General features: G+C 43.0%; 2 protein-coding genes across 4 annotated transcripts; one reads left to right on the top strand and one right to left on the bottom strand.

Moving 5' to 3' along the window:
- Window positions 1–1,001: 1,001 nt before the first annotated feature.
- Window positions 1,002–4,330, bottom strand: sub1b (SUB1 regulator of transcription b). The gene is made up of 5 exons (XM_076270467.1): window positions 4,245–4,330; window positions 3,345–3,414; window positions 2,422–2,544; window positions 2,043–2,151; window positions 1,002–1,494 (listed from the first exon to the last, which is right to left on the bottom strand). The coding sequence occupies exons 2-5, from the start codon at window positions 3,411–3,413 to the stop codon at window positions 1,415–1,417; spliced, it is 381 nt and encodes a 126-aa protein (XP_076126582.1). The 5' UTR covers window position 3,414; window positions 4,245–4,330; the 3' UTR covers window positions 1,002–1,414.
- Window positions 4,331–4,747: 417 nt separating this feature from the next.
- On the top strand, window positions 4,748–26,260 carry zfr (zinc finger RNA binding protein). Of its 3 annotated transcripts, none has more exons than XM_076270571.1 (20): window positions 4,748–4,852; window positions 5,088–5,169; window positions 9,409–9,694; window positions 10,463–10,604; window positions 10,935–11,150; window positions 11,539–11,783; window positions 12,074–12,280; window positions 13,290–13,644; window positions 14,803–14,996; window positions 15,126–15,245; window positions 15,364–15,509; window positions 16,255–16,420; window positions 16,735–16,967; window positions 17,276–17,426; window positions 18,612–18,753; window positions 21,542–21,639; window positions 22,680–22,775; window positions 23,100–23,211; window positions 23,991–24,088; window positions 24,562–26,260. In XM_076270571.1, exons 1-20 carry the CDS (start codon window positions 4,816–4,818, stop codon window positions 24,742–24,744), a joined length of 3,309 nt encoding a protein of 1,102 aa, XP_076126686.1. In that variant the 5' UTR covers window positions 4,748–4,815; the 3' UTR covers window positions 24,745–26,260. The 3 variants fall into 3 exon arrangements, with proteins under 3 accessions (XP_076126686.1, XP_076126685.1, XP_076126687.1); XM_076270570.1 differs by having other exon boundaries at window positions 15,364–15,515; XM_076270572.1 differs by lacking the exons at window positions 21,542–21,639; window positions 23,100–23,211; window positions 23,991–24,088; window positions 24,562–26,260 and having other exon boundaries at window positions 15,364–15,515; window positions 22,680–22,776.
- The last annotated feature ends 577 nt before the right edge of the window (window positions 26,261–26,837 follow it).

Raw genomic sequence — 26,837 nt, 5'->3', positions numbered from 1 at the left:
GAGCACATGATCATCACTCAGTAAATTGCCTTTTGCAGACATCCATAGCAACTACACATCTCCATAGTAACAAGGTTTGATTTAAGCTGCCTAGTTGGTGATTGGTAAGTATTAATAATTTATACTTCAATATAAAATAAGATGTGCATATTTGCATGGTACCGGAAGGACAACTGCATAAAATAGATTTGATACAGCTGCAATAATGCAATATGTTCAAAAAGGCTTTCATTTCTATCATTTGCAGAGTACTTTAAACATTCTTAATGTCAGACATGTAAGGTTTAATTAACATGTCCTTGGTACTCATCTACTGCATCACTAAAGACCTACACAAAATGTTTTGACGTCTGTAACAAATGGTGTCGTTTTGATTTTTCACTACTACAGGCAAAGGCAAAGGAACTGTTCTAGACACACCACAGATGTCTGGTTTTGCACGTCGCACAAAACCACTCAGTCACAACTGGTGCTGGACGTGTAGGCGCTACGGCAAAAAACATGATTCAATTTTGACAGCAAATGCAATTGGCTGCGAGATGGCTAGTCTGGTCTCGACAGGCAGAGCTGTTGTTGAGGTCTGGTCTAAATCTCTTGCACGTCAAGGGAAAGTCCTTTAATATCGCCCACCATTATATGAATAAACCTAAAGTAAAAAATTAAAAAGATTCAATACATTACAAAAAAAATAAGTGTACAAATGACACAAACAAGGCCACACACAATAGAGTATCACGTGGTACAAGTTCTATCCTTTAATCAGGTCTATTCTACTTCAATCAGCCTATTATTTCCTAAATGTGCAGGTCCAGATCAGACTCTTAATTAAACAGCAAGCCTGTGGTTTCTTCGGGAACTGCCCCCATGCCCCCTCTGCCTCCAGGGTTTTCAGTGTCGAGAATTAAACCCCTATCAGACCACCGATTTACTTAATGATTCTGAATTGCGGACAGCACACTTTAGGCACAAAACAGGATAATGTCAGAGACACACGCAGGAAATGAGATGAAGCCGTGAGAGCGTTCACGGAGCCGCCACACAAAACGGCATTTATTACTATGGAGCTGAACACAAAGGAATCCACCATCGTCCAAGTCAAAATCAAATAATAATCAGAAAAAAAAGAAATAGAAACAACCCCACATCCAGATCAAACACACAAAAGCGCGCACACACACACACACACGCACACACACTCTTGAGGGACAAGCGTAGGTACATGACATAATGAACAGGTTTTTTCACTGGTTTACACCCAATAGGTCACATCACAAACGAAAACAAATTTAACTCCAACAAGCTAGTGCAAACTTACAGCACAAGTAAGAATGGTCCATTACCAAAGTGCCTACAAAAGTTGGGAGGCAACCTCTTAAAAACTTGTTCAACCTTTTCTGCACAGTTACACAGCTCATTATAATCTTCTGATTGCATCATCGATGTCAGACATTTGTTCCTTCAGCTGGTTCCACTGCTCTGGGTTCAAGGAAATACCTAAAGGTAATTTAACATACTTGTTGGAACAAACAGAACTGCAGGGACATAAATAAAGGAAACAGGGACCAAACACGATCATCATGGAAATTTTGCACTGAGCTGAATGAGGTGGTGGGTCAACGGCTGGAAGCCTAAGCATAGCATGTTTGCTTCTTTAGCGGGACGAAAAAAACTCTTAGACAAAACAAAAAATCAGAGTGAGAGCAATTCATCATACCAGTGGATGATTCAACTCGGGAACCATTGGGTTGAGATACAGACCCAATAGTGTCCACACATCTTAAAAGGCCATTTTGATAGCTACTGGTGTGATATCAAATGATTGCTATGCTGCATTAATACAATTTCATAATTGATCAAAACACATTTTGGAAGAGGGTTGGCCATTTCAAAGGTAGTCTTATGGTAGAATGACTTTGTTGCTAAATAAGATTCAATACATTTTAATTTAAAAGTTAAACCAGTGAATGCACTGTAGACTCTTTATGTCCAAATCCATCTTTGATGATAAGAATGGAATGCCAGGGAGTAGGGAGTTGACCTACCTTTTTTGCCAGGTTTCATTTCACCTGCTTGGTCCATCCAGTACTCTCGAACGTCAATCAGGACTTTGCCTTTAAAATCTCTGACACTGACATACCTCATCTTTCCAATCTGAAACAGATACAAGAAAACACACACATACACACACTTAATGCAAAAATAATGCTGGGCAAACACATCAACTGGCTATAAAGGTATGGATTCATTCCACAATTTAGTGTTAAGAGTGAAGCATCTCTGAGGTGCCTATTTTATATCTATAACCTCAAAGAGTTCTGTTTACTTCAAAACAGGTGAAAAACAATGGAATCGCTGGAGTTCCCCCAATGTGTACCTTTACCTGGTAATATATAAATAAATAAATAAATAAAGGCATTGCACCTGGAATAAGTTGTCGTCTTTATTTCCATCAGCCCTTGAGGAGCCGCCGGCCTTGGAGGTCTCTCCTCCACTCTTCTGCTTCTTCGCAGGTTTCTCAGGGACACTTGGCTTCTTTCTCTTTGCCTGTGGAGAGCACACAGGGTTGAGGGGAGATGGGCTCAGCCTCTCAGGCATCTCTCAGTGGGTGGTAAAACTTCCCAGAGAGCTCATGCAACATGGAAAATATGAATAAGTGCCTGCCTTGGATCCATTTTCGGCTGGCTGCCGCCTCAGTAAGGTGGCCATACGCACCAGTCTGTGTGCGATTCTCAGAATTTGACTAAGAAACTATTCTGAGATTTATAGTCCTGGTGCAAACATGTGTAGACAACAGGCGCTACGCCTGTATGCTTGTTTTATTGAACGGCACATAACGACATGTTGCGTGTTAAAGCTCTCAATGAGGATATTGTCTCTTGCGTCCTGATGGAAGAAAATAATAACGGAAAAAGTGATTGCGGTTGTCACAGTAAATGTTGTGCAAGTACGTAAACACATTTGCTTGCTGCCTTTAGATGCTATCTCTTTCAGAGTTACATAAACACCCAACGGGTTTTCAACCATGTGCAGGTTGCAAGTTGCAACAAATGAACTGTCAATTCTTCAATTGCAAAATCTCTTCCCAGACGATTAAACAGGTCCTGTTTTTCCAAAACATGGGTGTGTTTTAATGCTCAGAAACAGTGCCATTAAAAAAAACACTCCATTACTCTTGTGATGGTTTTGCAGAGAATTATGCATATTTCTATATGACCCAGAAAAAGTAAACCAGAATTGCACTTTTCAAGTACCATTTTTTTACCATATAAAAAGCAATAATTAAAACATTCCTCGCCAAGCCACTGAGGCATATGAACTGTGCATGTAACTCCCAAGAATAATACCTTTTTCTCCACTTCACTGTCTGAATCGCTTCCTGATGTGGTGGACAGCACCTCCTTTGACTTGGGCATGCTGTTCAGAAGGAAACACAAATACTTGACTAACACTGCCACCCAATGGTGAAACATCATATCTCATGAGCTGATTAAAAGACCTAGACACTCATCATTCTGCCTTCTTTTATACAATATTTGACATATATAGTACATAACATTCACGTTGGTATTATTCTGTTACAGTGAGAAAGGCAAAACATGGTTGGTCTCTCAGCTATGCGTATCAGTCCTGCTTTGCTGCTAAATACACCTGTCCACAATTCAATAAATTAACAAGTCATGTTGACTAAACTTCATGTTAGTAGATAGAGAATAATGGTTGCCTTAAATGTCTACCAGAACGCAATTGCCTTATTTTGGGCCTGCGCTCATCAAAAGCCTTCTTAAATAAAAATGGATGCCTGCTGATAGCCTAACTGCGAGTAAGTTTAGTTAAGAATACATGACTCTGCTATCTAAGCTAACTCAGCAGCTATTATTTGCAACATTATTAACATTTCCTTCATAGTCATGTACATCTTTTACACTGTGAACTTTTATAATTACTATGTGAAATATTAACATTATTTTTTATCATTGCTACTTGGGCTTCTCTAACTGCAGTACAATTGAAATACATTGCTAGCTAGCAGCCATGCTTTCCTTTCAACCAACTCCTGCGAGATTGTTGGCTGGCTGGCTGGCTAGCAGCATCAAGCTAGGTGCAGTCATAGATTAAAACCAGACAGGGCCCGAGAGGTATTTCATCTTTTGACGTTTTCTTTTTTTTAGCCGTGTATTTGTTTTTCACCCCTGGGATTTGAACACAGTGCATTAAATAAAAGAAAATGGAAAAACTCAACTTACATGGATGGATTTGCTATGACTCAATAGATTGACTGAAGCGCACAGGAAGTAACTGGAGGAAAGCGACTGCTGTCGCCAGAGAATTTGTTGCCTTTTGCATTGTGGGTATTGAAGTTTATTAAAACATGCAAACTGCTCCAGCTTGCGGCCTGATTTCTCTAATTTCCTCTAATTGTTTACGGTGCTCATTAAAAGTTTGCGTATGTGAGAATTGTTAATATTAAACATGTATGTCTGGGAAATTCAATTAAATGTAGGCTACAGAAGAGACTTTTGCTACAACAATGGCTTTACAAACATAAACGTGCTGTAAGTTAACTGTAGAGAGGAGATTATGTTAAAGCGGACGATAACACGCACACACGTTGGCAGAGCAAGCCTGCGATAATCATCTTAATTTTCTTAACTGAAGCTTGTTTTCGACCTTGAGGGACAGCAACCATTCCGAACTACAGTTCCCGACTTCACAAATCAGCAGAGCGCATGTCCTTCAAAATGGATTTCCGGGTACAACCTCCTCGCATAAAACCGAAGGGTGACGAGAGAGAGTTCGTCAGAGAACAGGAACCCAATGATTCCCATATGTCCAGTAGTCTCCTTCACCTATGGTGAGTAAAATGTGATAAAATGCATATTAAGTGGTCAGTAAATATGCACTGAAACGTTCTAAACACGACGTAGAATGTTTTTGGATGATTTGCGTTTGGTAAATGCGTCCACACATGTCCGTTTGGACGCCTGTGTGATCCCCTCGCATAATGCGGGGTCTTCACGATAATATGGGCTAACAGGCTAACCAACATTAGCTTAGCGCTCACCCTCGATGTATCTGTCCCTCCGCAGTGCCCGGCCGGCTAGGTGAAGATGCCAAAATGGCTACCGGCAACTATTTTGGATTTACCCATGGTGCTGCTGCGCAGTACAGGTAAGTGTCCCGAACTAAACTAATGGTTAGGAGGTGAATGTAATCCCCAATTTTATCAGTTAAATTACCGATGGTGTTCAGTGAGTCCTAATCCGCATCCGTTGACAACATTGGTAAACGTTGTCCTATCCTGTCTCACTGTATTGTTCATGATTGGGGGAGGGGGTGGAGGGGGAGTGGGTTTGCAGTTGGAAGCTGCTTGCTTGCGAGGAACTTGAGCTCATGCAAGATGGCTAGCCAGCCTGCTGCATTTTCCGAGTGTACACTCATCGAGCATGAAAGAACCATTGATTCCTGTCATCAGTGCAGAAATATATAGCTCTCGCGCTAATGTTGGCATGAGGTCGCGTTGTGTTTAGCAGCTAACCGTGCTATCAGCGTTTATCAGCTGCCCATGTAAATGGTGTCGATGCAGCGCGTTAGCAGCTAGGTGTCATAATGATTAGGGTAACGTTAAATAAGTGTTTTTTTCACTGACAGCTCGGTGTTATTCTTTTTGGCCCGAGTAAGAGATTACGGTTTGTGTTGATTAGCCATATAGATCGGCCGAAACATAAAAGTAACTTAATTAACGGTAATTATATTTACGGTATATAATAGTTAGACCAAACCAGCTGGTTTTTCATCACCGAACGAAATTATCCCAGGAAATGTTGATTTACTTGTCAAACATTTTAATGACAGTATTGTTTTGCAGGAGTTTCTGTGTTGAGACGGAATTGTCTACTTTTCCTTTCCGTCTCTAAACTCTAGTCTCTAAGCTTATTAAACTTCTTTGTCCAACGGTGGAAAGAATTTTGATTGAAATTGCCCATGGCATATTTTGCATGACCTTTTTTTTTTTTATGTTTTTTTTAGCTGCCTAGACAGTAACAACAATCCAGGGTCTTTTATTCAGACATGATAAGTGTAAAATTTTGCACATACACAAACCTATAATTTGAGCATAAACACCCCCAGTTTTCCCTGTCTAGGCTATATAGGAAGATATAGGTTCTGTGGACTCAATTCAGTGACAGGACCCATCCTCCTGCCAAAGCCTAGCTTAGTTAACAAGGTTTTGTAGCTGCAGTCACCTTGCCTCATCTGTCTCGATATGGTCACAAATGAGAACTCTATTTTCATGAAGTATACAAGGAACTGCATCAGGTGCAAGTGTAGGATGCAATTTCATGTGCACGGGTCCAGCTGACCATAGGAAACTTAATCAATGGTATCCAGTTCTGTTATGTTGTGTACGCAAATGCACAACACATCTCTCTCGCTCTCTCTCTCTTTCTCTCTCTCTCTTTCTCTCTCTCTCTCTCTCATTTGCCTTATATATAGGCAAATCATTTTTGTTGCAACTCAAAAATATGGGAACAAGTTTGTGCTGCTATATTGTTTCTTGCAGAGATGTGTATAGATATGCATTTTGGATGATCTGGTCAGTCGTGTTTATTTGTAGAGCGCATTTCATATGACAAGCTGCTTCAAAGCAGTAACAGAATTACACAACAATCATATGACATGCCCAAACAAAAAAGATAAGGCTAATATAATGAAAAAAGAGACTGCTATAATAATAATAATAATAATAATAAAATAAATCTATATCTTCAGCGTAGGAGTGATATGTTGTATGTGAAGGGTGCTTACATTATTATTATTATTATTATTATTATTATTTTTAAATAAAAAACATTCCGGTAATAAGGTGCAATGGCATCTTATCAGCATATAAGTGATAAGAACTGTTGTATTGCTAATTTATGGGCTCTATTGAGAGCATAATGTTAAATGTATACAACCTTTTCCAGTATTTCACGTAGGAATGGTAGGTTCAAAGTTGGTTATAAATTTCACAGGCAAATATATTGTTGTTTTTTCAGCGGTGGTGTTACAATGGCATGTTCTAGGCATGTTGTGAAGATTCTAGATAGAAAGGTATTAGCAATTTCAGCTGAAAACAATAGCAGGATTTGTCCCACACTGTTTGACCTGGATATAGTGTGGTCTGGACAGGTTATGCTCAGGTGTGTGTAGAAACTAAAAGCTGTAAACTGAATAAAATTAGTCACGGACTGCTTTGTTCTCTATTTGTTAGAGTGCACACCATTTGCTCTATACAGGTTTGAATGAGTCCTTCCAGAAATGATCAAGTTTGAAATGAAGTCAGAAAAACAGTAATTCCATTTATAGAGACTGTATAGCCTTCAGATTTTTTAAATTTTTGCCAAAATACATTGAATCCCATATTTTCCTCCCAACCATTGTGGTTATAGCTCAACTGCTGGTGCCAAAGTGCTTAGCCATGTTTTGTCAGAGCAGAAAATGGTGTTTGAGTGGCATCAACAGTGTCCACTCTTTTTACTTGAGATTAAAAGACCGTGTACTAGGGTCACCGTTGACATCAAGAGGAGGGAATGTTGTGGTAGTCACTGTGACAAAATGCATTTGCTGGTATTTCAAAGTGTGTGCTAAGCTTTTGTGCAAAAGCTTTGCTATATGCTTAAAAGGTAAAGGCGTCAGTTTCTTCTCCAGATCTTAGGTTCTCAGAAAATATTTTTATTTTCTGAGCAGCAGCAGCATGGGGATGGGCGGTGGCTTATCAAATCATAAAGTCATCCTCAGTCAGAGGGCAGTAATGCATGCCTTTTGTGCACGCTCAGTGTATTATTGATGGCCCCTGGTTATTTAATACAAGAAGTCTCATGTGTAGATCAATAACGCTTCTCCTCCACATGACAAAGGATTTGTCCCATACTTGGAACTTGAAACGTATTATTGAATAGGATTGTCAGGTGTAGGCAGCAAGTAGTTAGCAGTTGCATTCAGATCTTGCTGACAAAAAAGGGTTGGATAATAAGCACTACTCAGGATAAGTAAACATTGGAATGGAAAAGCAACCTAGAATTTAGGGACACGGGTGTCAAATTGGTATAAATGAGGTAATAATTCACACACATAGTGTCTAGCACATGGGATTATGTTAAATTTACAAACCTTAATGGGCACCAAAGCTGAAATTCTAGTTGATTAGTTGAATGGCTAATAAATGAGCATTTTTGAAGACCTTGCTGACTTTATAACCACTAACTATTAGACTAAATAATTACTGTATTTACAGAAAACAAAGATCAAACTGATAAGGTAGACCTAGGTTTGCCCTGGCGACATGAGTGAGTGTGTGTGTGTGTGTGTGTTTGCAATGGGAGCATCTCAGAAGCTATTTAATCCAGCAGCCTCACTCCTATAACCAGTGAAAAGTGCTAAGCTTGCTCATCCAAAAACCCATCGTCGGTTCCTCCCAAGCAGTTCCAGATATGAGACCATTCTCTAATTCTTTTAACTGCAGGCCAACGGGCCATGAAAGTGGGTACCCCTCCATCTCGTCACTGTGGGAGTCTGATTTTGAAGAAGACAGCACCACTAACCGAGCATCTCGTGCCCTATTGATCTCCTCTTTTTATTTAGAGGGTTCCCACCACATGCTTCTGCACTGCTGGGCCGGATCGGTCTCAGCCTGTCAACACCTGAGGCAGCTGGCTGCCTGTGTCTGATTAGGCTGTTTTTTACCCCTCCTCCTGCCCTGCCAGTGAGGTGCCTTGCTATTTGCCACAATTAGCCTATTTCCAGTTAGCCAAATCTAAGTAGAGGTCTTCAGGGTTTCTTTCCACATGTTGGGCTCATTACCTGACTATTATAATCCATTTTATTTATATTTACATTTTTATATATATATATATATATATATATATATATATAATTAATTATATTATATATTTACTTTGACCATAGTCAAATCATGTCTGTAGATTATCTCTCAGTTAAACCCCAAAATTGAAAAGCCCTGACGGGATTATTAACGAGATTTTAAACGCTAAAAACACAAGGAATACTCTTGCGGTTGGCCTCTGTTGTCTCTGAAAAAAACTATATTTCTTCACTTCTACCAACCATAAGACATCTTACCAGCATGTGTATGATGTTACGAGCACATACCAAATAAGAGCATTTTAAAAATCTCTCCTCTAGACATGATCCACCTTACAGCAATGGCTAAATGGCCTAGTGTGTGTGTTTAATTATATTAGTCGAAGTCTAGACCTGCTTCTTGGTGTGTTAGATCATGACTTTAGATTTAGTTTTCTGTAATATAAGATGAAGCCTTGCTTAACTGGTGCCCTTCCCCCGTGTTTGTCTCCCCCCCCTCTCTGATGCTTGACCCCACCCCACCCCTCCCCTCCCCCATTCCAGTCAGCAGCCGGCCGCTGGGGTTGCCTACACCCACCCCACCACAGTGGCCAGCTATACTGTGCACCAAGCACCAGTGGCGGCCCACACGGTGGCGGCAGCATATGCCCCAACGGCCGCCACAGTTGCCGTAGCCAGACCTGCGCCCGTTGCCGTAGCCGCCGCGGCTACGGCAGCGGCGTATGGTGGGTATCAGCCGGCGCACGCGGCCACCGATTACGCCTACGCTGCCCAGCGGCAGCCCGAGGTCCCACCGCCCCCTCCCCCGGTCACGTCCCAGAACTACCAGGTAAGAGAGGGCCGCTACGGGAGCACAGCGCAGCTGCAGGGGTGCTACTGCAATTGCTGTTGTCAGGGAAACGAGCCTTCCACCCCCACATGCTCACACACTTCATACCTCTCTTGCTCTCTCTTTCACACTCCCTCTCATCTCTCTCCATCCCTCCCTATCTCTCATCTCTCCCTATCTCTCTCTCTCGCTCGCTCTCAATTGCTCTCTCTCGCTCTCTTTCACACTCCCTCTCTCCATCTCTCTCTCTCTCTCTCTCTCTCTCTCTCTCTCTCTCGCTCTCTCGCTCTCTTTCACACTCCCTCTCTCCATCTCTCTCAATCTCTTTCTTGCTTTCTCTCTCTCTCTCTCTCTCTCTCTCCCCCTCTCTCCCCCTTATGTATCTTCAGCTGTCACAGAGGCGGCCAGATGCACAGTCAGTGCTTTTGTGAGAGGAATGTGTTCGTGCAGGCTCACTACACTGCTCTAATTTCTGTAGATTTTTTTTTCCCCTCCCTGGGCTGCACTTGGTCTCCAGATGGCTGTGTTTGAAGCCCTGTCCAACAGGAACTTCTACTATTTATTCCCCTGCATGCAAACAGAATTGGAATTGTTTATCTTATTAGTTTTACCTAGTAATTGGTGATATTAATTTGATTTGTGCTTTTTTTCAAGACTATAGGCCCTTTAGTAGTTTCTGACTTATGTCTACAAACCCCCACCCCCAACACACTCACACACACACACCTTGTTCTGTTTTGCTGCATTGTGGTGCTATGTCTGTTCCAGGACACATATTCGTATGTGCGCTCCACGGCTCCAACCATGGCTTACGACAGTAAGCAGTACTACCAGCAGCCCACAGCCACCGCCGCAGTGGCAGCTGCCGCCCAGCCACAGCCCAGCGTGGCCGAGTCCTACTACCAGACAGGTACGTCCAACAGTGTATTTTGTTTGTGTTGCGACGTAGTTACCCTAATTTCTTAAAAAGTGCTCTTGTAAATGCTTGCACTGAGCCCGTATCCCTCACTGGTTCCACAGGATCCCGTGAGCTCCGGTCCTTAGTATAAATCTTCACTAGCACTGGCAGCTGAATGTTTCCCTCTGAGTGTAATTTAATGCCCTCCCTGTCCTTGGGTGGTGAACCACTGCACTGTTACTTAGAAAAAAGCAGTGAGGGAGGAGAAAAATCAATAACCGTTCTCCTGTTTACTGTGACAACCACCCACCACCCCTCTTCCTACTTCTCCTCCTCCTCCAGCTCCCAAAACCGGTTACACGCAGGGAGTCACCCCCTACACCCAGACCCAGCAGACGCGTCAGGTGACCGCCATCAAGCCAGCCACCCCCAGCCCCGCCACCTCCACCTTCTCCATCTACCCAGTATCCTCGGCGGTGCAGCCGGTCGCCGCCGCCTCCGTTGTCCCGTCCTACTCCCAGAGTCCCACCTACAGTACTAATGCAGTCACCTATTCAGGTGAGTAAATAAACGACCTCCACCCTCTTTGGCATGCCAGGGCATGCGGTTTGCAGTTAGCACCTACCAGCTATCAGCCACAGTTCAGCTGAGGAGATCAGATCTGCTATTGATTCAGAAAATTGCATTCCTTTGATGTGGATTTTAGCCAGCTGTAGGGGAAATGTTAATCTACTGAAAATGCACAAGGAGGAAACTGCAAATTTGTGTGAATTGCATTGCACACTGTGTGGTTGTTTGGAAATGGAATTTGTTGTGCAAGACTATGCCCATTTTTGTGAATTTTTGGGCTGTTCTGTTCTACTGTGCTTTGATGGCGATGCATTAGAGAGCCGGTTGAGCTGGTTATGCTGGGTAATGGAGAGGTAACGGTCCTTCCCCTCCTCAGGTACGTCATACTCGGGTTATGAGGCGGCCGTGTACTCCGCCGCCTCCTCTTACTACCAGCAGCAGCAGCAGCAACAGCAGCAGAAGCAGGCGGTGGCGGCTGCCGCGGCGACGGCCGCCTGGACCGGCAGCACCTTCACCAAGAAGACGCCCTTCCAGAACAAGCAGCTGAAGCCCAAGCAGCCGCCCAAGCCGCCACAGATCCACTACTGCGACGTTTGCAAGATCAGTTGCGCCGGCCCGCAGGTGAGGCAAACGCAAACGCCTCCCCTGACCACTTCCTGTGCGAGTGTTGCGATGGTGTTGAAATGGTGTCCGTAACAGTAAATTATTTGTTGAGAAATGTACACACAAGTAGGTTAGGGGATAGTCTGATGGTCTGTCTCTAGCCTGTGTTTATCACTGTTTTATGTCCTTGTCACCATTGATGTCTGGTCAAGTAATACGTCCTCCATGCCACTGTGCACCTATCGAGTTAATAGTCCATAATACTCTTCCTTTTACCCACCTCCACCTGTCCTCCATCTCTCCTGCAGACCTATAAGGAGCACCTGGAGGGCCAGAAGCACAAGAAGAAGGAGGCAGCCCTCAAGGTCTCCCAGAGCAGCAGCAGCAGCGGAGCGGGCGGCACCGGCAGCTCGGCCCGCGGCACACAGAACCAGCTGCGCTGCGAGCTCTGTGACGTCTCCTGCACCGGCGCCGACGCCTACGCCGCGCACATCCGCGGTGCCAAGCACCAGAAGGTACCGCAGTACCGTCTGGCACCCTACACTCCACCGCCCCTCCCCCGTGCCAGGTTGGCTGGCGTCACGTGTGCAGTGCAGGGACTGTAGTCAGCAGCATGTTGATGCGTGCTTTTGCTCTGATGAGCCGTGACTAGACTGCACAAAATAGATTTTATTCTTCTAACAAAACAGTATGACCAAACTTTCTCTAGATTCTCAGAATCTGTGGCTCTGTAGAGTTAGGCAGCCCTCTCTGATCCCTCTCTCATTGATATAATTGACAAAGCATCTCCTTTTTTCTTTTTTTAAAAGATGCCAAACATTCTTAATAAAAATACCTATATTTTGTACTAAAAAATAATGTCTGTGTAACCTTGTTCTTATTTTTTTCCGGTTGATTCTAAAGTTCCCTCTGTCTCCAAAAAAAGTTTAAAACATTCTTCTCTCTCCCCGTCCTCCAAATGATTGCCCTCCCAAAGGCATAGTGCTTCCTGTCAGGAGAATTTTGGGTGGTACAGGCTCAAAAATAGAAAAAAAAAATTTCCAGTTTTTTTAACTTGCTACTATAAACAGTAACTGCAACTTGATCTAGAAGCTAGTAAATGCTTGACTCTCCTGATGGCGATCTTTAGGAGTTAGTTTCTGGCGAGTCATTTTCTTAGCAGCCGTCTTCAAGAGAGTGTAACCGTCTTTGTCTACATGTAAACATGATGAAGCTTGCCCAAGAGTCACATGAGGCCAAGCTTCTCAATCTTTCCAGCCCATTACCACTGAACCGTCCTGTTTCCCCGCCAGTCTCACTGACCCAGGAATAGCCACTCCACTGCAGATTGCTGAACTTCCTTGTAACCTGACGTATGACCAAATAGGCACCAAACATATGAAAATGCTGGAGGGGAGCCAATCCTTTTGTAGAGGCTGGCTATCTGTACCCGACCTTTGCATAACTATTTTACATAACTTTTGTTATTACATTGTGCATTACGTTTTGCTATATTTTTTGTTCTTGTGTTTGTCTTTACTTCAGGTCGTCAAGCTACACACCAAACTGGGCAAGCCCATCCCCTCCACAGAGCCCAGCGTGGTCACCCAGACCTCCAGCGCCACTACAGCGGCGCCCAGCAAGGCCTCGGCGGGCGGCTCGGCGTCGGCGGGCGGCTCCGGTGCGGGCGGAGGCGGCGCCATGGGTACCAGCGTGCAATCTCCCGCTCCAGCGTCTGCGGCGGGCGCCGCCAACTCGTCCTACCTGAAGCCCATCAGCATGGTGAACAGCGGCAGCACGGCGGCCGCCGCGGTGCAGGGCAAGAGCCCAGCGGTCAGTGGCCTGCCCACCAACGGCAGCGTGGTCAAGAAGGCCAACACTCCCAAGATCAACTTCGTTGGTAAGCGTGAGGGCAAATGATATGCCTTTTCTCTTCCATTTGAAATCACAAGTTGATGTTTGTGAAAAATCGTAGGCAATCTCTGTTCTCTTTTGCACATTTGATATCCGTTCTATGCTCATGTGATTTGATGGCTCAGATTAGGCCAAGATGGCGTGCTCATGCTACCGTGTTCATGGCACCCTTTAGCAGCATTCCTGCAAATTTTCTCTCCCTTTTATTTTTGTACTTGAAAGGCACTGCCTGCCCCCCCCCACCCCCCTCTCACTTTGCATGGTGTCCAGCTTTGCCTTCTGTGTGTGCGCCAGCGCTCTGGGCTGTGTCTGCCAGCTCCTCCTCTCCGACACAGAGGGAGGGGAGGCCTGTTTTCCAGGCCGTGTTAGTCCAACTACCATGGCCCTACTCTGTCCCTCCATGCCTGAGACTTAGTTGCCCCTCCTGCTGTCCCACGCTAGAATGGCATGTTTGTTTTGTAGCGCCATCAGACCACCCCCCCCCCCCCCAGCCCAAAGAGCTATAAGCTCCATGGGTGTCTGGCTGGAGGAGTTAAACTCGAAACTGTTAAACAGAGCCAACATTGAATCACTCAAACAGTAACAGTAAATCATTTGCGATCTAATTGGATAGACTCGGTTGAAACTTGCTATTTCTTTTTTCAATACACAACAAAGGCTTCTTTTTTGGTGCTCAGTATTGGCAGACCAGCTTTTTATACTTGCTGGAATCTCATTGATGTTAATTACAGGAGAACATTTACAAAGGCTGCTTTCTTACTCCTAACAAAAGCAATGGGGGTGGAACACCATGGATGAAGGGCAAATTATATCCACTTGGCTTATAGTAGTGTACTCTCTACCCTTCTCTTCTCTGTGTTCCTGTTTTCTCCATGTTTCTCTGTTTTTTGGTATTCATTTATTTGAATTTCCAGTGAAGTTTGTTCCACTATATTTGTTCATATCGGTCCTCTTGTACTCACCTTTGTATTTATATAGATCACAATTGGAACAAGGCATTGCCCAATATTTCCGCTTTCTGCATACTGGAACTTGGCTTTTGCTTTTATCTGAATAAAACTTGCATAAGAAACTTGAGCTTGTTGAATAAATGATAATAGTCGTCTTGGCAGAGGTAACGTGACATCTCTTTCTCCTGTTGCAGGAGGAAGTAAGTTACAGACCACAGGTGTCAAGGCCGATGACTCCAAAGCAGAGACTGCAAAACCTGCCCCAGCCTCATTGGCTGCACAGTCTCCGGACATGAAGATAGAGTCCTCTGATTCGCTGTCGGCACAGTCCGCCCTGGCTGCCCTGCAGAGCGATGTCCAACCAGTCGGACACGACTATGTTGAAGAGGTGACCTTTCTTATTTTTGGTCTTACAATGCGTTTGACAGGCCATATGTTGCAAGCCTATTAATAGATGGCTGTTTGCACATTGTGCATTGTTATGTAATAAACAAGTTGATTCATTTCTCCCTCTTAGGTACGTAACGATGAAGGCAGGGTGATTCGCTTTCATTGCAAGCTGTGTGAATGTAGTTTCAACGATCCAAACGCCAAGGAGATGCATTTAAAGGGTCGAAGACATCGTCTTCAGTACAAGGTTAGTGGATTCATTCGTCCTTCATTTGGTCAGGCCATTGTAACTTAGAACTTCTTTTGAATTGTTATGGTCTGAACATGGCGTTAAGCTTTATCGCTGCCGCTTCGTTATCCAACAGAAAAAGGTCAATCCAGATCTCCAAGTGGAGGTGAAGCCCAGTATCCGAGCACGCAAAATCCAGGAGGAGAAGATGAGGAAGCAGCTGCAGAAGGAGGAGTACTGGAGGAGGAGAGAGGAGGAGGAGCGCTGGAGGATGGAGATGAGGTGTGGGTGGGTTTGTGTGTATGTGTGTGTGTGTGTAATGGAAATGTATGGGGTGGGTGGGTGTGTTTGTGTGTGTGTGATATTGTTATGTGTTTAGTGTTGGTTTATGTGTGTGTGTGTTGTGGTCTGTGTTTTGTATGGGGGTGGGTGTGAGCTTAAGGGGTTGGGTGGGTGAAATGGTAGGCAATCAGAGTGTCCCAAACCATGGAAAACTGGATTTTCGGTTTCTGTTTCTAAAATAAAAGTTCTGTATACCATGTAAACAGGGGAGTAGTAGATGGGACGGAAAATTGCTTTGTAGAAAACAAAAGAGGACTATTTGTCTTGCAAGAGAAAAACATACGTTACAAGTGGGATCCAGGGGCCAGAGTCAAATTAAAAACGTTTGTGGAAATTGGGACCTTCCCTCTATAGTTCCAGGCTGTGTGCACTGAAGGGCTTGATGGAGAAAGCACTGTATTCAAGAGAGTAGTTAAAACTACTCCACAGGTCTCTATATTATGGGCAATTAGTGGATGTGTAGATTAATACATCTGTGACTAGTAATTTAATTCACTTGCATCAAATACAATTGACAGAAAAGTGTCCACCCTTCAAAGGCACTTCACCATGCAGTGAGGCATGAAGTCCTCAGGAGTTCATTTGGATGTGATGTACTCTCATGGCTTGCAAAATAATGAGGTAGTTAAATCAGTGTGTGTTTATTGAGTGAACATTAAAAGCCGGTCCCGTTGTTCTGTCGCAGGCGGTACGAGGAGGATATGTACTGGCGACGCATGGAAGAGGAGCAGCACCACTGGGACGACCGGCGCCGGATGCCCGACGGAGGCTACCCCCAGGGCCCGCCTGGCCCACCGGGCCTCCTGGGCGTGCGACCCGGCATGCCCATCCCTCAGCCACAGGGCCCAGTGGTGAGACATGGCATCACACTGCCTTTTTATATTCAAGAAGTGTGTGTGTGTGAGTGAGATAGATAGATTGAATTAGGTCCATAGGTCTTTCTCAGAGGGTTTTCAGTCAAACTTGAAATATCATGAGCCCCTTCATCTTTCATGAGTGTTTAATTAAACAAAATGAATTGTTCGAAGAGTGCATTGCAAATGTTGCAATGCAGTGTCATTTATCTAAAATCTAAAGTCAGGAATGTTCATTTGTTCAAATGGCCCAACTCTAAAAACACAACTATTTAGGTCTGAGCATCTTGACCTCCTCTCTCCCTCTCCAGCCCCTTCGCCGGCCCGACACCTCGGATGACCGTTACGTCATGACCAAACACGCGGCCATCTACCCCTCCGAGGAAGAGCTGCAGGCCATCCAGAAGATTGTGTCCATCACTGAGCGGGCTCTCAAGCTTGTGTCCGACATCATCACGGACCAAGACAAGGGCAAAGAGGAGGACAAGGACAAGGAGAAGGAGAAGGAGAAAGAGAAAGAGAAGAAGGAGATCCCCAAGGACCGGTACGCCACTACGGCACAAAATGCTGACCCTTTTATCTGCTGAGAGAATAGATGGGTTTATAGTAACAAGGTCTGGAGTGAGAATAGAAATGAGGAATAGAAATAGAGAAATAGACATTTCGGAGCGAATTAAAGAAATTGTAAAGGTGTGGAGTTTTTAATTTCTATAAAAAAAACATATCCATGTACTGTGTCGAATTTATAGCAGTAGCATCTAATCATCAAAATGATCATTTAATAAATGTTGATTATTTAGTGTAATAACTTTGCTGCATTGTCCGGTGTGTGTGTGTGTGTTTGTGTTGCAGAGCTCTTAAGGGTGTAATGAGAGTTGGCGTGTTGGCCAAAGGCCTGCTCCTGCGTGGAGATAAGAATGTGAACCTGGTTCTCCTCTGCTCCGAGAAGCCCACCAAGAACCTGCTGACCCGCATCGTGGAGCACCTTCCCAAGCAGCTCACGGTATCCACCATCACATGCTCTCCCAGTAGGAGGGCTCAGGCAACAGCCTTCAGTATTTTGAAGGCTTAGTTGCAGTGTTTTTTCCGCAGGCTGTCCCTACTTAATGTCTCTGTGCTGTCTTGAAAGTGTGTGTGTGTGGGGGCGGGGGGGGGAGCGGGAGCGTGCGCGCTGGAGCTTACTTCACAATAACTTGGCAGCGACGGCAGAGAACCTTTTCATTAGTGTCCAAACACTCAGGCCCAAGTTGTGAATTTAAAAGCAGGCCGGGTGTTTAAAGCCATCAGTCAGGCTCTGGCTGCTCTCTCCTCTGGCTTACCCCTCATTCACACCAGATGCGTGGCGTGTGCGTTCGGTCTCGACCGCGTAGCGGTTGCAGTTCGTGGCTATATTAGACTTAATGATCAACTTCAAAGAGCACAGCAAACTCACTTATCACTAAACAAAGCAACTGTTTTGTAGTGTTCATCTGGTGAATGATCCTGCCTGACAAAATAGGCCTTCTGGGCTGAGATTAAAGTGTTCTTAAATTTAATAGAAAACCATTTAATCGTGGTTTTTATCTCATTTCATTAATTAGAAATGGTTTTCTTACATGTAAATACAAATGAAATTCTGGATGTTTTGAGCATTTAATTGGAATAGTGTCCAGAAGGAACTGAGTAATGCCAATAGGACAAGATCATGCATCAACAATGTCAAAAGCAGGCAAGAAACATACCGGCAGAAGCAGGATTTATACAGAGGGGAAAACGTGTTTAGAGAGAAGGAGAAATTGAACTGCGAGTAAAGGCTGTAAATTAAGAGATAAAACAGGAGGAGTGTGAAGAATGCTCAGTGCGGTAGGAAATCATCAGCACAGTACCTCTGCATTATGACTGCACACAGTACACCCATAACTTTAATACTGCAAACAGCTTTGAAAAGTTACTGTGTTCTCCACCAAAGTGGACATGACATGTCCTTGTGGTACACAGGTCTGTGAGTAGTTGACTGCAGTGGAGTGGTGAGGTTTAATGTTTACATCAGAAACCAAGAATTGTTCATTAGAGACTTTTAATCAGTAGAACTCCATAGTTGCAACGGCATAATAAATCTTCAGTGTATTAGCCTTATTCCTCCATCTCAAACCTGTGGTGTACTAGTGTCATTGCTCCATATCAAGCGTGCACTTGTGCTCCTCTGCAGTTGGTGACACCTGAGAAGTACGAGGTGAAGGGCTCTATCCAGGAGGCGGCCATCATCCTCACCTCCGGCGCCGAGCCCAAGATGCAGGTGACCATCACCCTGACGTCGCCCATCATCCGAGAGGAGAACGCCCGGGACGGAGGTTGGGAAGGCTGTCGCCCCTCTTTCTTTTCGCCCATCTATGAGATTAATTTTACTGTTTCTTTTTTTTTTTCTTTTATTCCTTTCATTTTGTCCGCAACTGAGCATGTCTGCTGGCAACAAGGAGTCAGAAAGCTATTGTAGTGATGCCAGGAATAGGAGTCCTTTTGATCTCCAAAATTCCTTAGCCTTCAAACCGGTCCTGGTATGTGCCCAGGCTTATTCATGAGAGGCTTGAGTCTCTGAAAGACATCTGTTGCTTTATTTGCCTTCAAAAGCCTTGGGATATTGTTTTTAAATATATAATATTAGGTTTTCATCATTCAGATCTTCCTCTGTAAATTTTTGTTGATGCTTTCTACATTGCTGAACCAGCTATCCTCTGTAAAAAAAACAAACAAAAAAAAAAAAAATATATATATATTATTTGCTTAATCATATTCAGATGCCATCCACATAATAGCAGAAAAACCCTTCTGTGTCCAAGGCACCCATTTTGAAGGCAGAGGAGTTATTAATATTCTTAGATATATGTATCTATTCATAAATATACACAACATATTATACATGTAGTTATTCCTTTCTGTTCTCTTAGATACACTACATTGAATGACAATTTGTCCTTAATTGATAAGTTTAGCCTCAGATTACGGTACACGGATGCTCCTGCCCTGTACTCATGTTGAGCTGGGCACTACCATGGGTTTGCAAAGGCTCTCCTGTCTCCCGTCAGCAGTGTTGCTCAGGGAAAGCCCCCTCCCCGCTCTTTGTAACACTTCTCCAGTGCTCTTGAAGCTCTCCTGAACACACGCATACACATATGTACACACACACACACACACACACACACACACACACAAACGCATGATAAGTGTTTTTGCATTGTGTCAGTCTAGTTTTTAGTCATGGATAAGATTGGTTTTTGTTTCCTGTGTTCCAGGGGATAGTTTGCACAACCAAGAACCTCCCCCCTTCACGCACCTTTTTCCCTTTTATTTACCTCCATTAAATTTTAGATGTTATGTCTGTGAATATACCTTTGCAATTCTCTTGGAAAGTAATTCTGTGTACTCATGTATTTTAAGTTGCACACAGAAAAAAAAAAAAAAAAAGTAAAACCTGAGGGTTTGGGCAGTGAATTTGGGACGTTTGCACAATCAGGATATGTGCAGCGCTGGGAAGAGTTGGTCATGTCCGTCCCCACAGGAAACAAATCATATTTTTGTCTGGCGGTGAGAACTTCACCATTCTGAGGTACCCCCTCCTCCCCGACTACCCCTTTGTAGAATTGAAAGAGCTCCCCTAAGTGCATCAGTCTATGTGCTGGTCTGACCTCCACCAGACTGCTTTTAAAGAGAAACCGTCTCTTTTTGTTCCCCTCTCTTCATTCTCTTTAATGAATATCAAACATTTGTCTATATAACAAGCAAAAGGCCCTTACATCTCTTACCAAAAATGATAAATAAAGGCGTTAACCTGAAAGCCTTTATATATGTAACAGCATTTTGTATTTATATGGGCCCTTGTTTTATGTTCCATATCTTCTACGTCTTTTCAGATTTTACGTTATTATTTTTTTTGGATCCTTGGGGGAGTATCAGTCTGACTTAGAGAGCAGCTATGAGGGGAATCTTTGGTTGGACCTGGGTGGACAGCCTTTCGGTATACAGTGACTGGGTTTGGTCTTTTTTTGTTTTTTTTTGGTTATTTTTTTAAGACCCACTGCTGACCAGGTATGCATGCAGTTATGTCCTAACCCCTCTTTGCTGGGAGCTTCCATGTTTATTTTTTCTCTCCAGCACGCACTGCTGCCTCCATGTATCCAAAGCTTCACAAGTCCAGCCCAAAGCCTCCCTCCTTTTTATGACATTTTTCAGTAACCTGTGTCCCATCTGAGGCTACGTCTACGACTCCGGAAGGATTTTTGACCAGGCTCTTTTTATCCCACCCCTCCCTCACCTCAAACACTTTGCCACACCTGCCATTGCCATGCTGCTCTAGAGGGTTACCACCAAGCACTTCCCATTGCCTTGCCTCTGGTCCTCCTCACATGGTTTTAAGTTGTCTGAGTTCTGTCCCATGGTCATTTCTTAATAACCACATAGACATTTAGAAAACCCTTATCTGCCACACAATTAAGGGCACCATGCCATAGACTTAATTCTCGTTGAAATAAGCAGTTCATCAGTTGTGTAGTTATAACACCAAGGCCCTAATATATTGCAATCTTGATGCACAGGACAGTATAATTAGACACAGGCTGCCTTGATGGATGGTTTTAATTTAGTTGCCATCTCTAGTATATACCAAGGGCCTGTCTACTTACATCAGGGCGTTTCTTGTATTCAGCTGTACATTCTTGCTCTGTTCTTGGCATCCTCCCCGACCCAAATCAATACGCGGTTTGAGCTGAGACTATTTTTAAGCCGTGAAAAGCTTGCACCCTCGTACAAAACCACCTCCTCCGCATCCCTCTTTGAGTGTCAGGCTATGCTCACATTCCATTCTTATGCCGTAACCAAGACAACAGTTACCTGGGGAACACTTGGTATGTGTGGCAATGTGTTCTTTCTTGTTCTCGTCAGTCTCTCTATCTTTCTCTTTCTCTCTCTCTCTCTTTCTCTTTCTCTTTCTCTCTCTCTCTCTTTCTCTCTCTCTCTCTGTCTGTCTCTCTCTCTCTGTCACTCTCTGTCTGTCTTTCTTTCTTTTCTTTCTGTCTCTTTCTCCTCTCACACACCTGGTCAAACACCCATTCCTCAGCATCATTTGACAATTGGATCCATTTTTAGATGTAACCTCGGGTATGGTGAAAGACCCAGCGGACGTCTTGGACAGGCAAAAATGCCTTGACGCTCTGGCTGCTCTACGCCACGCTAAGTGGTTCCAGGTTCGGAACATCATTTTACTTTCTTGTTGTAGCCTTATGAGATGCATTTTGTGTTTTTTCATTTAATATTTGTTTATTTACTCAATGAAAATGACTTAAAACACCATAACAATACTTTAAAATGATATAAACAGCAATTTTGAAACGTAAAGAAACATCCAAGGATGTCCTAACTACAAGCAAGACCAGAGTTAAAAAAAAACTACATATATTTTATATTTTTTAGATTTTCTTTGTATTTAAATAATGTTATCTGGTCTCTTAAAAATAATCTGGCATCCTTGTATTCTATTTTTTCTAAATCACAAGTTGGTTTTCTAATTTTTAGTACATAAGCAAATTCCATAAGGCTGCAGAGTATCTTTGCATAAAAGTGTCATCAATAAGTGCTTTCATGTTGAGCGTTTGTTCTGTGATCTAAGGAAAGATATTTATATATTTTTTTCTTTTCTTAATAAGAATAGGGATTGAGAGGAGAGGAGTATCTGATTAGTTTACTGTGCTGTTGGTTATCCCCTGTCAACACACAGGCTAAATCAAGCAGATGTCCTTGACTCGACAGTCCTTATGCTTTTCCTTCAATCTGAATTGTTTGTTTTCTTCTTTTTTTTGTAATTTTATAAGTGAAAGTATTTGTTTGTGAAAGTACTTGCCACAACAGAGGTCAAGGTTTGTAAGATGACCTGGAGAGCATCTTCCTCAAGCATCTTGCAAACTTTGAACTCTGACATACTAACGAAGAGGTAAAATACTGCTGAAAATGGCAGCTGCACCAAAAAAAAGATTGTCTTAAAAAGAAAAAAGTGATCTGGATTGGCTTCTTGATACTGAAAAACCAAGCAAAACTGAAAAAAAGATTATCCATAAGCTTCCATTGGGAACAGTAGTGTTACACCTCATGGCCAGAACCGATCCCTGTTGCACACCGCATTGGCAGACGTGTGTGTGTGTGTGTGTGTGTGTGTGTGTGTGTGTGTACGCGTCCACACCTGTTTGCTCTTTGTGCTAATGATTAACCAAATGTGACTTTCACACCAAAGGCTAGAGCTAACGGACTCCAGTCCTGTGTCATAATCATTCGCATTCTACGGGACCTGTGTCAGCGAGTGCCCACGTGGTCTGCCTTTCCAAGCTGGGTGAGTATCATCTGAGGAAAAAAACAAAACTCTTTAATAGCCACCCCAGACCCCTCCAGCAACCCAGCTGTTTAGAGTATGTAAGATATGTTAATGTAAAATGTGCAATACGCAAAAACTTATGCAACAAACAAAATTACCAAGGTAAATTGTCACAATGTTGCACAAGACATTACACATGACATTTCATCATGTGCCAAACCCTGGCTCTCATCTTGTGCCAAACCCTGGCTCAAAAATGCACATTAAACACTCCATTTTTCTATGGAAAAGCCCAGTTAGTGCATCAAGTTCTTAGCCTCCCTGACTTGCTGTTCCCTGAAGGCCATGGAGCTCCTGGTGGAGAAAGCCATCAGCAGCGCGTCTGGCCCCTTGAGCCCCGGAGATGCCCTGCGTCGAGTCTTTGAATGTATTTCCTCCGGCATCTTGCTCCCAGGTAAGACTGCTGGATTGACACGCTTTTATCCACCCTAGTGTCGACCAGGACTTGGAGTCAAAAATGGAAACTCGGTTCATCATGATAATACATTTGATGTATTTTGGGTTGTGTAATTAATCTTTTTTTAAACAAGAATTTTGTCAGGGCTCTTTTAAATATTAATCCGTCCATTAAGCAACCTTGATGAATGAGGGTTGTTCTGTCATAGAATTTGCTGAGCTGTTCAGTCTCACCAGATCACTTAGCCAGTGCTAACTGATTAGCTGGAAGGCAGAACAAAATGTTAAAAAACTGTGACTGAATACATTGATACTGTTGGTTATTCTGTTGTTTGTATTGGAGGGGGTTGTATGGTGAAAGATGTTCATATTTAATGTATTAGCAGTTAGTTGATTAGCAGCTGTCGTGGCAGCCAGTATCATGGAACTGATCATGAATGTTACTAACGAACGATGGTAATGCCCTTGGACATTCAAATAGACATATCATATGATGGCATTAAATGAAAGAATTTGCAATGACCTTGTAATGGCATGATTTATGTTGTTGTTGTCGTGGAAGATTTAAGTGATTCTGGTAGTGCATGAAGAAAACCTGAACTGCAGCCAGCGCAAGGCATGGCCTGGTCACACCAGTGTGCAACCAACACCCAGTCTGAGGTCATAGATAATTCATTGGGGGGGAAGTGTGGTATGGAACCTAAGAAGCATGACGTTATTGGATGCTCTCATTGTGTGTGCGTGTGTGTGTGTGCGTGTGCGTGCTTTTGTGCTCAGGTGGTCCTGGGTTGATTGACCCATGCGAGAAGAACCCCACAGACACGTTGGCAGCCATGGAGGAGCAGCAGAGAGAGGATATAACCTCAAGTGCCCAGGTATTATTAACTGGATTTCACATAAAAAAAAAATAAAAAAAACTGGCACTGCCCAATGGTATCTTCAGGATATTAGTGAAGCTTAGTATTAAGCAACCCAGCTGATACACTGACAGTCTGTGATGACTAAAACATTTTTCTCCCATGTTTCATAGACACCAAGTATCTTTCAGTGAATTTGCGTTTTACTTTAAAATACACAAAGGTTTTGTCTTTGCCCAAAATGTACATTTCAGGTGCTTTTAATTTTTTAGGTAGTCAAGAACAAGCGTATTTCTCATCTGTCTAGACTATTGACTGAAATTTGTTATGTCAAGACAACGGAGGCAATTGTTACTTTTGCTGTAGACTACATATTTATTCTCTACGCTTTGCCTGACACTTGTCATGTTGTGGCTGTTGGAGAAGTCCACACTGAGTAATCTGTGTCCTCGGTTATGACGTCCATAACATGCTTTCAACCTCTTTTCCAGTTTGCCCTAAGGCTGCTTGCATTCCGCCAGATCTACAAAGTCTTGGGCATGGACCCACTGCCCCAGATGAACGCCCGCTTCAACGTGCGCAACAACCGCAAGCGCCGACGCGACAACAGCGACGGGACGGACGGCTTCGAAGCAGAGGGGAAGAAGGACAAGAAGGACCACGAAGGCTTCTAAAAAAAGCAAATTCAAACAAACAAAACGATGGAACCCCCCCCCCCCCCCGTAATAATGCCCCCTCTTCCTTGTGTACCGTAGTCTGTTGCAAGGGTGGCAGTCCTTTCCTTTCCTGTCGTGTCGCGTGAAGGCTAGCGTTCGCCTGGCTTGCGTGCCAGTTATGTTATTTGCACTACCATCTATTGGCAAGTTCAGTGGTCCAAGGGAACAACCGATTCAATTCTGATGTCAATGTTAATTCCACAAAGTTTCTGTGACTAGCTCTTCAGTGGAAAACAGTAAAATAGCAGTTTGCAGATTATAGTCTGTTATCAAAAAGAAAGAAATAGAAAAATACATGGCAGAGCTGCCAGGGCAGAAGCCATTTGTTTTCAAGTGAGTGCTGGTGTAGACATGACCCTTCAGGAATGGTGTGACCCCCCTCCTTCCACTACACTTCACACTATGGTTGTAATTTTCTTTTTTCTGGTTTGCTGCAGTCGGGTCTTGTTAATGTTGAGCAAACTCGTCAGATCATAGCTTTACAGGGCATTGAAATAAAACAGTCTTGCAGTAGATTGATCTAACTGTGGTTTGGACCTAAACTCATCTAGCTAACGCCATCTTACCCCAAATGTAAACTAGAACTACTTCATGACTGGCTTCCTACTTTTTATTCCTATGTTTTATTTCAACGGAGACATTCCTGATCCCATTATAATTCTAAGAAAAAAATATATATAATTAAAAGTGAAATGATGTGTATGTTAGTCTTGTAGTCATGTTATGATCAACCTGGACAAAATGCTAATGCGTATGAGCATGTATTTTCTAGTTCTAGTACATTGAGGGTTGGCTGTTGGCATATAATAATGATGATTATAATTTGGCTCATGGTATATTTTTTACATTCTTATTTTTTATTGTTCTTTTAAGTTGTCACCGGAACACCATTTCTGTATCATGCCAATGGTGCAAAGTTGAGGTTTTGTCTAAATGGTAGACTACAAGTGTTCTAAATGTTCACAGGGGGGCTGTGACGATAGTCGTGATGCATTTCTGAAAAGACACTGATCCCTGGTTAAGTTTTTGTGTTCATAGTGTTATCCCTAAATGTATCTCTATTGTATATATGTGATCATATATATATATATCTATATATGATGTCTAATATATGTGATCACGCATAAGCTTATATCTTACAATGGATATTCAAAGTGTTCATTTATGTTTTATTGAAGCATGGCTGTGTCATTTTCCCCCATTTTATGTTCTTATGGCTTTGTTTTTATGTTACTGTGGTTTTGGTTTTGATTTTATTGGTTTAATAGAACAATTGCTTGCCCTCAATCTCAATTGAAAAGTAGTTTGTTCAGATCTCTTGAAATGGAAATAAGTTGGAGGGAGAACCATGTAACACCAGTGTTGTAATTTGCAGTTTGATGTAAAACCACCCCTTTGATGCCTGTAACTTGCTGTCAAAGTGCTACTGCATTACAATAAAAAAAATTAAAAAATAAAGACATTTCCAGAATGACGGATGCTTGAGTTCAATATGTTGTCTTTTTAAGTTTACAACTACTGAATGGACCAAATGACCTCCAGAAGCTGGACAGGACCTGTGACCTCCCTGTGGGATTTTGGGAATTGCACTAACACAGGATGTTGGAAATGTTCACCATGAGAAGGGAAAAGGAAGTGTGGGGATTGTTCCCTGATACACAGTGTAAAGGAAGTTGTGTGATCTCTGTAGTCTCTGGGTAAACTGGCAAAGTAAGCACATTTGTGAGCAGATTTTATTTTATTAACATACCATGGACACACTTACATAGTCATTAACCCTTAAAGGTGTAGGTTTTTGAACATTCTAAGTTCCGCAACAATTGAAGGTTCTAAAATTCTATGTTGAATTCAATGAACCCAGATATTCTTTAGAATGTTAATTTCCCAACATTCCCGTCACACCGGTGTGACTGTACTCCTTTAATGGTAGATAGCTCCACTGACCCAGTTATGGGTAGAAGGGCCTATTTGAAATATCCCTGACTTTTTTGTTAAAACGTGTCCTTGCCGGTACCGCTTCGAATACAATTATTTTACTGGCTGAAAACTTA

This window comes from Alosa pseudoharengus, unplaced genomic scaffold, assembly GCF_046254945.1.
Source record: "Alosa pseudoharengus isolate Yale_2024_CS ecotype anadromous, Long Island Sound unplaced genomic scaffold, YU_APseudo_1.1 YU_APseudo_1.1_scf_6, whole genome shotgun sequence".
NCBI classification, from domain to species: Eukaryota; Metazoa; Chordata; class Actinopteri; order Clupeiformes; family Clupeidae; genus Alosa; species Alosa pseudoharengus.
This window is presented reverse-complemented; position numbering and strand designations above follow the sequence as displayed.